At 37.5% G+C, this 13,325-nt stretch overlaps 1 protein-coding gene across 2 annotated transcripts in view; it reads right to left on the bottom strand.

The window, feature by feature from the left end:
* Positions 1–13,325, bottom strand: part of EFHB (EF-hand domain family member B) — a 44,520-nt gene that overhangs the window by 22,152 nt on the left and 9,043 nt on the right. For both annotated transcript variants that reach the window (XM_072947296.1, XM_072947354.1), the window contains 5 exons: positions 5,447–5,509; positions 4,844–4,987; positions 3,951–4,131; positions 1,415–1,525; positions 314–443 (listed from right to left, as the gene is read on the bottom strand). In XM_072947296.1, coding sequence (XP_072803397.1) covers positions 314–443; positions 1,415–1,525; positions 3,951–4,131; positions 4,844–4,987; positions 5,447–5,509 — 629 coding nt within the window. The remainder of the gene's footprint in view (positions 1–313; positions 444–1,414; positions 1,526–3,950; positions 4,132–4,843; positions 4,988–5,446; positions 5,510–13,325) is intronic.

The following is a 13,325-nucleotide window of genomic DNA, read 5'->3' on the forward strand; positions in this document are numbered from 1 at the left end:
AACTGACTATACCTCAGTTAAAAAAAAGTCATGTATGTCTTCAGACCTGCTGAAAAGGCATAAAGTAACTTTAGAATCACACATACACAACATACACTCAAACACACACACACAAAACAGTATCATAGTTATCTTTGGGGGAACTAGATAGTTTGGAAGACATATCACTGTACGTCTTTTTCTGTTATTTTTATGTTTGAACCACGTCAGTGCATTACCTCTTCAGAAAATAAATTTAATAAATAAACTTTTCTTTATGTCCATATACCATGTATCTCACACTTGTTCCAAGACACAATATACTTGAACTTACATTTGTAGTTCCTGAAGCCAATATAACGTTTTTGCCATGTTTCGTCCATCATTAAAATGTGGCGTTGGGACCCCATACAAGTTAAACCTATGAAAACTTGATGGGTTATACTTTCGGTTCTTTGCTTCTCCTGTGAAAAGTAAAAGGGGAGGAGGGGAGACTTCTGACTTAAGCAACACAACTAACCTTATCTTGCATGAAGCACATTATGTTCTCATTGACAATGAAAATGAGAGTGAGACAAAGAATGAAGTTGTAACAGCGCAGGAGATTGCAAGCATTTGGGCATAGACGATAGAGGCCTTCTCCCACGTGAGGGGGGAAGACTGGTGGGACAAGAATTCCTTGTGTTAATATTTGGAAAGTGAATGGAAACATGATGTAGGAGAAAGATAAATATAAATGATGAAAAGATTTTACCTAGCATCAACACGTCAACAATTAAATTGTAGGCTACAGCACTTAAACATCCATTGCCTTTTAGTTATGCTACAGAATAATTCTAGTAATAGGCTACTTCAAGTCAAGATCAAGTAATAATAGTAATAACAGCTAATAGTTATTGAGCCCTTGCTATGTTCCAGGCATTATGCCAAGCATTTTTCAGGCACTCATTTAATCCTCACAGTATTATTATTCCTACTAAATAAATTAAAATGGATTGTGATAAGTAAAAAATTCAAAGTCTAAAAGATAATAAATGGACAAGCTAGGACTTGAATCTGATTGGATTCAAAAATTTCCTCACTTGATCATTATCTAACATTCCTCCTATAAAGCACTTCGAGTAACCCTGATATTTGAATAAGAGTGGTATTTTTTAAGCCTGAAGCCACTAAAACAAGATTAGACTAACGTTTAATCTTTCTTAGCTGTTTTATCATTTTGGTGATACATATTTTTCTGCATTTTATGCACAAAATGCATAGGTGTATGTGTTCCCAGCTATCAGGACTTATAACCTCATAAATAGTACGTTATTTTTATTGATCACCTATATATGCCAGGCTTTTAACTTTAAGCCCATTATCTCCTCTATTTGTGTTCACATCCCTGAGAGTCTCATGTGCTCAGACCTGTTTCACACACGAAGACACTTACCTACATAATAATCATTGTGAGAAACAATATACAGGTCATGTCCTTCCTGTCCTTCTTCAAATACTTCTTTATAGGATTTTGGTGGATTCACCACATCTCTAGCGGATAATCCTGAAGGAAGAATTAATGAAATCACTTTTAAGGTATTTTTGCCCGTATTTTTTTCTCTTTTTAAAAAATTTTATTTTTTTAATTGAAGTACAGTTAATTTACAATGTTAGTTTCAGGTGTACAGCAAAGCAATTCAGTTATACATATACATACTTTTTTTTTTCAAATTCTTTTAAAACTTTTTTTAATTGAAGTATAGGCAGTTTACAATGTGTCCATTTCTGGTGTACAGCATAATGTTTCAGTCATATGTATACAGACAGATACTCCTTTTCATATTCTTTTTCATTGTAGGTTACCCCAAGATATTGAATATAGTTCCCCGTGCTATATATGGTAGGTCCTTGTAGCTTATCTATTTTATATATAGTAACATGTATCTGTTGTAACAGATTATCTGTTTATAACATTTAAATCAACTAGAGCAAATGACAAACTAGGTATGCTGATTGCATAAGCTACATGGGCACAAAGCCAGCACAAAGATTTATCAAGAAAGACAGGAATAGCCCAGGCATTGCTGTCTTTGGGACCCACGCTCGAACAGGCTCACTCCCTAGAATTCTGAAGAATGTCAGAACTCTGTATCAGTTAACCACTTTAGTTGTCCTGAGCCATATTCCAAGCCCAATTTGGAATCTCTGGACAATTTTTATTTTAGTTTGCTCCAGACTTCCCAAGATGCTCTAGGCAAATTTGAATCACAAGTCAGTTTCAGAAACCCGGATACCCTGTTGAGAAAACTTGATGCAAATTTTACCAGCTGTAGACTGGAGCACACACCCTTAATCTGTTTTGATGTGAATATCCATCTTCAAAGTAACTGAAAGTGCCAGAGTAATCACTGGAATCAGGAAAAAATTCTTCTTCTACCAGTTCCAAACCTGGAGCAGGTGGAACAGTTGCTCTCCCAAGACTGGTGGTCCTGGGGATTTTATATCCAGTGAATTATTTTATTTTTATTGTTTTATGTAATGATTTTTCAATATAATTCCATTTACAATTTCACTCTTCTCTTTCAACCTAACGACATATATTAAGATGTTTTCTTTCTATTGACTTTCTCCCAAGAATTGGGGTCTGTAAGCAAACATTTAAGAATACCAAAAGGTTTTCTGACTCAGAATAATCCTGTAAATCAGTGCTTCTTTATGATACATGAACCATTACACCTGTTGATACACATATACACGTAACATTTTGGAACATTCCTTCTATTGCACATTTAAATGAGGTACATCTGGACAGTACTTTCCATATTAAATGAACTAATCCCAGATAGCCATTATGATATAATTAGTGAAATACTGTAATGCCACGTCTGCTTAAATACAATTCTTAATCCCACTTAAAAGAAAAACAGATATTTTACCCATTCTAAAATACATTTTTCCTGTTCCAAAGTTTAACAAATGTTAACTTTAGATCTAATACAATAAAGTCTTACTGCAGATTTTTCATCCCAAGAGAAAGGCATCATTTATCTCCAGAATATATGTCACTATGTTAAGGAAAATAATCTAATGGACCTTTTGGTGAAAAAAAAAAAATGATACAGTTCCTGGAACAGAGCCTTAATGGATGCAGAAAGACAAAGAGAGAAGTGAATTCCTCTGCAGGATGAAAAAGAAAAATGGAATTTTTTTTTTTATCTGAAGGGAAGGATGAGGGACCTGAAGAAGCTAGGAGAACTGGGTAAACGTGAAAAAAAAGGTGTCAAGGAGAGCACCCAACAACGTGGCAAGAGCTGCGTTCAGAAGAAATAATGACCTGTGACCAGTTCTATTCTAAGTCCTTTATTGAAAGATGTGCTCTACTCCCTCTCAAAATGAAAGGGGGATCTACCTGTTTGGTTAATATGCAGGTAGATATCATGAATCTGCATGAATGAGGAAGTATGCAGAATTTACCAAACTTCGTGGTCTGTTGTATGAAACAGCGGTTCACGAAGAGTTAACAGTTATGGGGGAGGGTAATAGCTCAGTGGTAGAGCACCTGCTTAGCATACACGAGGTCCTGGGTTCAATCCCCAGTACCTCCATTAAAAAAAAAAAAGGGTTAAGACTTATGAACACATCAGGGGCATTGGTGTGTAATAAATCACACAAATAGATGGGGGGTGGTAGCAGGTAACAGTCCTCACAGTTGGCCCCAGCGTCCACTTCCCTGGGTCTTTTTCCTGCCTTTATACCACCTCTACTCTGCCCCATGAGTCACCTCTCCAAACCCTGACATTTCACTGCCTTGACACACGTAAACCCTAAGGCTTCTGGGTCTGAGAGTAACTTTCTTGCTCCGACCCCATCTTTCATTCTTGGATCATAATTTACACCTGCACTGAACACCATCCCAAAGGGATATATAATCCCATTTTCTAAGAAAACTTCTTTCATCACCACCACCCCACCCCTTACTTTTTCGCTACCTCTGACGACTGCTGTCCCAAACGTCGTATTGAGTGTATCCAGGCCTTTGGGTAATCCCGGCGTCTGATCGTGAGATTTTCCCAGCGGTGCTCGTCGACTGCTAAAATATACTGATTCCTTTTTGTCTTTAATTTTCTGTTGAAATGTTGTAATTGGCTGTGGGTTTATCAATACCTTTGCCTAAAGAAATCATATAAAGCAAAGATGCCACAACAACAACAAAAAGGTAAAAATCTGAAAACTGAAACTCTAATCAGTACCCGGGGAGAAGAGAACAGGATTGTGGGAAAACATTTCCTTAGCGTTGCCTTTGCTCACCTTCAAATGAGCTGTCAGAACTGGGACTATGCAGCTTAAACATGTCAAAACATGGCTTTGCAATGGGGCTAAAAGGTTTATGAGGCCAGCTCGCTGGTTACTCAACTCAAATCTTCCAGAAAAGTGGGAATGACAAGCACAAGAATCCCATGATTCCCACAAGTGCCCTCCAGAGATGAAATCAGGGCTTCTGACCCTGGACTGTCCATTCAGTCACTGATTCAACGCCGAGACCCTGCACGCACTCAGTGCATGTACAAGCATGCGCAGTGCCTCTAGGCATCGCCCAGCCTTTGTCCGCACTGTTCTGTAATAAACCTTGACAGCAGCTCTCACTACTGTGAGAAAATGAAGTGCAACTCAGCTTTTATTATCTGAAGGGAGAATGTATAATTTGTGGCTCAAACCATTGATTTTTCTACACTCTCTTGGCTGCCATTGCTTGGGGTTTTTTTTCACTGCCCAGGATTAAGAGTGGGAAAGAGATTGGAACCGATGATTTCACTAACACCTCGTTTTGCATTTTCACCTTAGTAAATTATTAAGGTACAGGGAATAATAGAAAGGAAGTTACCGGTATTGAAATTTTAGATCTTATGCCATGTGTCAAATAAGGTGCGATTTGAGGATCATTTGCTCTGCCGTGAAATACTCTTTCGGCTCCAGCAGGTGGATATCTGAAGTTGAAAAATTTTTTTGCCTCAGGTGGGGTCACTGGCTACAAACAGTGAGACAAAAAAATAGGATTATCAAGTACAGTTGTTTCGATCTTAGCAAGACTGATCTATACCAATCAGTGAACACCTTTCTTTATATGAGTGTAGTAAGTACATGGGGAACCACAGTCCCAAATAATGAAACATCCTAAATTTTCTTTTGTAGTGAAAATAAACAACATATTTTAGAAGTCGTATTCAGAAAACAGTCAGTATCCAGGTTAGGAAGCATACCATAAATAATTTTCCTATCAAAAATAAATGGAATCTCCACTAATTTTAGTAGAGCTGGAGATTGTAAGCCTGGAATTTTCACTTGCTTGGACAAACTCAATAGAGGGCCTCAAAATACAGTTTAAAAAAAAATCCAAATTGATCACATTAAATTTACACAGCTTTCACAAGAAATGTTGAAAGTCATTTCTCTTATGTTCACACAGATGCATTTTGAAAACACTCACCCTGGGAAGTTTTTCAGTCAAGCAGCTTGCAACTCTGTACCCAATCGGAAGAACTTTTCCTGCCTAAGAGAAAAATAAGCAATAGTTGGTCATTGTCAGAGTAGAGGGGGAGAGTTTTGAAGAATGGAATGTATTTCACATTTGGTCTATGATTCTGATGCTACAAAGTTACTTTCAACTACTTAACAATTAAGAAAAATAGCACAAATAGCAAATTGAAAGCAATCCTCATGTAGAATATAAACATTAGATGCTGCATATATTCAAATACTTTTTTTTTTTACAGTGCATTCTCAGTGATCCATCCAATTACAGGACCTCTGTGACATGCTGAGGAATTCAACTTTCAGAAATAATCTTATCATCGTTCACAGGTTAATTATCGGCTGTCCTGTGCTCATCAGTACAGTGAGAGTAGGCTGAAGTCAAGCTAAATTCTAGATAAAGTGTTAGATATTTCTGAGCGCGTGTGGGTGCGTTTGCCTGGGGGTTACATTTCCACCAAGGCTCTTAACTTTTGGCACTTGGCAAACATCACCCCTGGCCAAGCTCCTTCCGTAAATGGCCCAAATCTCACTTGGCTTTGTTCATTTGATTGTAACTTGAGTCTTATCTGTCCTTCCTTTGCCCAAGCAAAGATAATAACTCTTCATTCCCAGCAATGTACCTCTTAACTATTTCCCCTTATCATTTCAAGGCAGCTGATAGTTATTTCTGCAAAGCATAAGCTTCTCTTTAAAAACTGAAAGAAAGAAACTTCCTGTAAAGAGTGTTCGAGGTCTCTGGAGGGGGATGGGGCAGAATGGGTGAGGACAGAGACAAGCAGAGAGGTTGAGTGAGAGTTGGGTGGATGGATGAATGTGTAGGTGTCAGCACGTGGGTGGACAGATTAGCTAAATGGAGGGATGGCTGGATGACAATATGGACAGATGGATATAGATGGGCAGATGAACTTCTTTATTACATTGAATATCAAGTGCAGAATTACTCTTAGAGGGAGAGCCATCAAGGATTATGAGAGTATCTTGATGACATCTCTGAATATCAAAGAGGAAGCCCACAGACATGGTCAGACAGAGAGGTTAATTGCATTGCTAAAAAAATGGGAGAAAATATAAACTATTGTTGGGATAGACCAAGGAAGGAAGAAGGAGAATGACAGATAGATTGAGAAAAGGTGTGAGAAGAGCAAGATCCAGCAACAATGTGAGAGGCCAGGAAGCCCAAGATGAGAAACTGGCCAGGGACGAGCAGCCCAGCCTTAATGCCAAATCTTGGGTAAATTCTACTTACATAGCTATGTGATAGAAGGAGAACCTGGTGTCAAGAAGGAAAGGGGCTGTATTCTAACTTGGTCTGAAGCAGGTCAGGAAAAAGGGAGGAGAAATACAATTTTTTTTTTGCATTCTTTTTTATTGAAGTATAGTCAGTTTACGATCAATTGTGTCAATTTTGGATGTACAGCATAATGTTTCAGTCATACATATAAGTACATATATTTGTTTTCATATTCTTTTTCATTATAGGTTACTACAAGATATTGAATATAGTTCCCTGCGCTATACAGTATAACCATGTTATCTGTTTTATATATGACAGTTAGTATCTGCAAATCTCAAACTCCCAATTTATCCTTTCCCACCTCCTTTACCCCTTGGTAAGTTTGTTTTCTATGTCTGCAAGTCTGTTTCTGTTTTGTAAATAAGTTCATTTGTGTCTTTTTTTAGATTCCACATATAAGCAATATATGGCATTTTTCTTTTTCTTTCTGACTTATTTCACTTAGAATGACAATCTCCAGGTCCATCCATGTTGCTGCAAATAGCATTATTTTTCTTTTTATGGCTGAGTAGTATTCCATTGTATGTATGTACCACTTATTTTTTATCCATTCATCTGTAAATGGACATTTAAGTTGTTTCCATGTCTTGGTTATTGTAAATAGTGCTGCTATGAACATTGAGGTGCATGTGTCTGTTCAAATTAGAGTTCTCTCTGGATAGATACCCAGTAGTGGGCTTGCTGGATCATATGGTAAGTCTATTTTTAGTTTTTTAAGGAAGCTCCATACTGACCTTCATAGTGGCTGCACCAATTTACATTCCCACCAGCAGTGTAGGAGGGCTCCTTTTTCTCCACACCCTCTCCAGCATTTATTACTTGTAGACTTTTTAATCATAGCCATTCTGACTGGTGTGAGGTGATACTTCATTGTAGTTTTGATTTGCATTTCTCTAATAATTAGTGATGTTAAACATCTTTTCATGTGCCTGTTGGACATCTGGATGTCATCTGTGGGGAGATGTCTATTTAGGTCTTCTGTTCATTTTTTTATTGGGTTATTTTTTCTTTGTTTATTTGTTTTGTTTGTTTGTTTTGATATTAGGCTGTGTGAGCTGTTTGTATATTTTGGAAATTAGTCCCTTGTTGGTCGCATCATTTGCAAATATTTTCTCCCATTCTGTAGGTTGTCTTATCATTTTGTTAGTAGTATCCTTAGCTGTGCAAAACCTTTTAAGTTTAATTAGGTCTCATTTGTTTATTTTTGCTTTTATTTCCATTACTCTGGGAGCTGGTTCAAAAAGATATTGCTGCCATTTATGTTGAAGAGTGTTCTGCCTATGTTTTCCTCTAGGATTTTTATAGTATCTGGTCTTACATTTAGGTCTTTATCCATTTTGAGTTTATTTTTGTATATGGTGTTAGAGAATGTTCTAATTTCATTCTTTTACAGGTAGCTGTCCAGTTTTCCCAGCACCACATATTGAGAAGACTTTTTTCCATTGTATATTCTTGCCTCCTTTGTCATAGATTAATTGACTATAAGTGTGTAGATTTATTTCTGGACTTTCTATCCTGTTCCATTGATCTATGTGTCTATTTTTGTGCTGGTACCATACTGTTTTGATCATTGTAGCTTTGTAGTATAGTCTGAAGCCAGGGAGTGTGATTCTTCCAGTTCCATTCTTCTTTCTCAAGACTGTTTTGGCTATTCAGGGTCTTTTGTGTTTCCATACAAATTTTAACATTTTTTGTTCCAGTTCTGTGAAGAATGTAATTCGTAATTTCATGGGGATTGCATTGAATCTATATATTGCCTTGGGTAGTATGGCCATTTTAATTATATTGATTCTTCCAATTCAAGAACACAATATATCTTTCCATCTATTTTGTGTCATCTTTCAATTTTTTCATCAGTGTCTTATAGTTTTTGGCATACAGGTCCTTTGTTTCCTTAGGTAGATTTATTTCTAGGTGTTTTTGTTTTTTGGGTTTTTTTTTTGATGCAATAGTAAATGGGATTGTTTCCTTAACTTCTTTTTCTGATATTTTGTTGTTAGTGTATAGAAATGCAACTGGTTTCCATGTATTAATTTGTATCCTGAAACTACCAAATTCATTAATGAGCTCTAATAGTTTTCTGGTAGTGTCTTTAGGATGTTCTATGTATAGTATCATGTCATCTGTAAACAATGACAGTTTTACTTCATGTTTTTCCCATTTGGATTTTTTAAATTTCTTTTTCTTCTCTGATTGCTGTAGCTGGGACTTCCAAAACTATGTTGAATGAAAGTGGCGAGAGTGGGATTTCCTGTCTCGTTCCTGATCTTAGAGGAAATGCTTTCACCTTTTCAACACTGAGTACGATGTTAGCTGTGGGTTTGTCATATATGGCCTTTGTTATGTTGAGGTATGTTCTGTCTTTGCCCACTTTCTGGAGAGGTTTTATCATAAATGGATGTTGAATTTTATCGAAAACTTTTTTTATGGACCTATTGAGATGATCATACGGTTTTTATTTTTCATTTTATTAATGTGGTGTATCACATTGATTGATTTGCAGATATTGAAAAATCCTTGCATCCCTGGGATAAATCCCATTTGATCATAGTATATGATCCTTTTCATGTATTGTTGGATACAGTTTGCTAATATTTTGCTGAGGATTTTTGCATCTATGTTCATCAGTGATATGGGCCTGTAATTTTCTTTTTTTGTGATATTTTTTGTCTCATTTTGGTATCAGGGTGATGGTGGCATCATAGAATGAGTTTGGAAGTGTTCCTTCCTCTGCAGTTTTTTGGAATAGTTTCAGAAGGATAGGTGTTAACTTTTCTCTAAATGTTTGGTAGAATTTGCCTGTGAAGCCCTCTGGTCCTGGACTTTTGTTTGTTGTGATTTTTTAAGTTACTGATTTGATTTCAGTACTGGTAATTACAAGTGATTTTTTAATTCAGCTGGAAATGATAAATGTCAGAGATATCAGGGAACATAAAGTCTCTTTTGCTATTCATGTTATAGAATCTCCAGCCATTCTTTTATTTTTATTTTTATTTTTTTGAGTGTTTTTAAAATTAAGATATAGTCAACTTACAATGTTGTGTTAGTTTCTGGTGTACAGCCTAGTGATTCAGTTATACATAAGTAAATGTTCTTTTTCATTATAGGCTATTAAAAGCTATTAATTCTAGTTCCCTGTGCTATACAGTAGGACATTGTTGTTTATCTATTTTATACATAGTAGTTAGTATCTGTAAATCTTGAACCCCCAATTTATCCCTTCCTTCCCTCTTTCCCCTCTGGTAACCATAAGTTTGTTTTGTATGTCTGTGAGTCTGTTTGGTAAATAAGTTTATTTGTGTCTTTTTTTTTTTTTAAGATTCCACATATAAGTGATATCATATGGTATTTTTCTTTTTCTTTCTGGCTTACTTCACTTACTTCACTTACTTGGATGGACTGATGGACCAATCAGTCCATGGCCTGATAGATAACTTTACTTGTCCCTCATCTGCTTCCCTTCCAAGTGTTTGACAGTGGGTATTCTAGGTTTCTACCATTATAAACATTCTATTGGACAGAAATGCCCTTGGTTATTCTTTATAGAGTTGCCCACTGGAAAAGTAATTTGATTGCAAATTAGGGTCTGTAATCAGGTTTTGATGTCCTCAGGCCATTTGACTGGGACACAAAAATGGAAGCCATTGTGTCTGTTTCCTGTCTGCAGTGTCATAATATGTGTGATGTCTCCCCATCTCCTTCAGTCATGGATCTCTTTTTATTTCGGTTGTTCTTAAGGATGCCTGTTCATCAGTTTGAGGTGTGAAGGGGAGCAGAATTTGCCACCCAAAATATGCCTCCTTGAGATAAGGATCGTTTTGAACCAATTATTTTAAGAAACAGCAGACATGAGAAAAGCTCTGAAAACAGAGTTGAAATTACCCTTTTCTAAGGAACATTTACATTTCACAAAGGAAATCATTTATAAAGGTGTCTCTCTGTACCAGAAAGAGAATGTTGATTCTAAGTGGCCAGAAACTTTTATCAGTAGAGAAGGCACTGATTTAACCTACATAAGAAATCTTACCCTTGTTTACCATGCTTTCCCTGGTAACCTCCCATAGCTGGCCCTACTTTTGCCCCAACATCTTATTTTTTTGTCTTTGGCTAAAGATGGTATTTAAAGTGGTGGCTTGGGCTATCTTGGGGATTACTCAGTTTTCCTGGGTATCTCCCATGTATACATGAGGTCTCCATGTTAATAAATGTGTTTGTTTTCCTCTTATTAACCTGTCTTTTGTCTCAGGAAGTCTCAGCCAAGAACTCAGAAGGTGAGGGGAAATTATTTTTACTCCCCTATAGTTTCTCCACCAAGCTCCACAACATAAACATACTCAATTCTTTATAGTCTGCACTTTGAACCTGGCCATTGTCGACTGAAATAAATGCATAGCCTAAAAGTTGAAAGTTATGTTTTATTTGGCGGGAGGACTTGAGCCAGGATGACAGCCTCTCAGATCGCTCTGAGGGACTGCTCCAAAGAGGTAGGGAAGGAGCTAAGATACATAGGAGTTTTACAACAAAGACCAGGTAGTTGGAATATTAAAAGATTACTTGTTAACTGAAGAAAACCAGGCATCTCAAGTTAAAGAATTTAGCCCTTTTCTATGTGTGGGAGGGAGCAAACATTTGGGCTCATTGAATTCATTCCTTTGACAAGCACCTAGCTATCTAGGGCCAGTATCCTGTCCTTTCTTATTCTGAGTCCCCTCAGAGGGCACCACTGTGACTGGCTGCAGAGGCCAGGCTGCAGGCTTGTCTTCACTGTGGGGGGGGGGGGGGGCGGTGGCAGCCGCTGATGACTTGGTGACTTCCGCATTCTTTGTTTACTGATATGGTTTGCAGTATTTTTCATTCACACCAAGCATACTCTCCAAGTTTGGTGAAAATCTGCTGTGTCATTTTTCATGTGGTCCAGTAAGAGACAAACAGAAGGGACTTATGTTTTATTTATATAAATATAAACATACTAAATATACAACAATAGGCAAATGGTTAAATAAAATATGGTACCTTCAAGTGATAGGTACACTAGAAATAAGAGAATCAATTGTGTGCAGAGCCAGGACAGAACTTAGGAGCAGTTTTAACAGCCACCTTGAGTTGATCCTAGTGACCCCCTAACCTGAGAAAGGGGACAATGATCTTCTATGAGACTTCCGTCTGCCTCAAGGGCATTTGTTTTAATGTCTAGGAAATGTCTTTGACTTCATTCTGCAATCCTCTGTTGAATTTTTATTTAGCCTGTCACACTTAAGTTCTAAAATGTTCTATCTCCTTCTTTGGCTGTTCTTGTAAAAGTTCCAATCTTGTCTTCTGGATGCAGCCTCTTTTATCTCTCAGGTTACTTTTCTGTGTGCTTACATCTTCCCTGTCCCCTCTGGGTTTTCTGTCAGCTTGTTTCAGCCTCTCCCTTCCAGCTGGCGTCGGATCAACAGATCAAAGTTAGGCTCCACGGGGACTATGTAGCTCCGTGTGCACAGGGCTTGTTGACTCTTGGGGCTTTCCTATAAGATGATCAGATGATGAGGCAGTCTTTATTTTGGTAGGGTCCCTAATGTCCTTTGTTTTTCCCTCTAGGCTATTCAGAATTTCCAAAAGATAGTAATGATGGTAATAATAGCTAATGATTATAAAGCACATAGGATATGCTGGACACTGTTTTAAGGGCTTTGTATTAATTCTTTAATACTCATAATGATTTCCGTGAGGTAGGTACTATTAGCCTCCCCACTGTAACAGGGTTACACTGCTCATATATGGGCAGATCTCTGAACCCAAGCAGGCTGGCTTCCAAATCTCTGCTCTTATTCCCAATGCTCTCCTGCCTCTCTCTGCACTGCCAACTGATGGAAGAGCTGGCTTTACACTGGCTACTTGCCCTCTAGGGGCCTATTGGGAGAGGAAGCTAAGGAAATTACACCACAGAAAGTACATTTTACAATGCCCCATTTTCAGCCTGGAGCTGCCCCTCTGCTTTTCCTTGGGCTTGGTGTCTTTTGACTCCAAAAACCCTGTTGGAAAAATAAATCCAGTTCTAGTAGAAGGGAGCAGGAGCTGGTGCAAAGAGGTAGGGAATCAGGTAGCATAGGATGGAGGGGAACCAGAAACCCAGCTACGCTGAATTCAGACTTTGAGCCAGTCCTTCAGTTTTCAGCTCCAAGCTTTACTACATCTTCTTCCAAGGGCTGATCCAGGCAAACTGGATCATTTCTGGTGGAAATTTCTACCTGGTTTCCGTCAGATTTCATTTTCTTCTGCAAAATCAGTTGCTGTAACTCCCTATTTTCTTCTGTTTTCTAAAGTGTATTGAAAATCTTCCTATTTTCTAAAGTATATTGAGAATTTTAAACTGTTGTCTCTTCTATTTTCTTTTATTTCTATTATCTTAAAAAAACAACCACTACAGGCCACAAAAATCAGGAAATTAGCATGGATATAATAGTAGTATCTAATGTAAGGACCCCTTTCAGATATCACCAGTTACCCTAATACTGTCTTTTATCGTAAAAGGAGCAAATCCATGGGTCACAGTGTG

The sequence above is a fragment of the Vicugna pacos genome, chromosome 1 (genome assembly GCF_048564905.1).
Source record: "Vicugna pacos chromosome 1, VicPac4, whole genome shotgun sequence".
Classification (NCBI taxonomy): Eukaryota; Metazoa; Chordata; class Mammalia; order Artiodactyla; family Camelidae; genus Vicugna; species Vicugna pacos.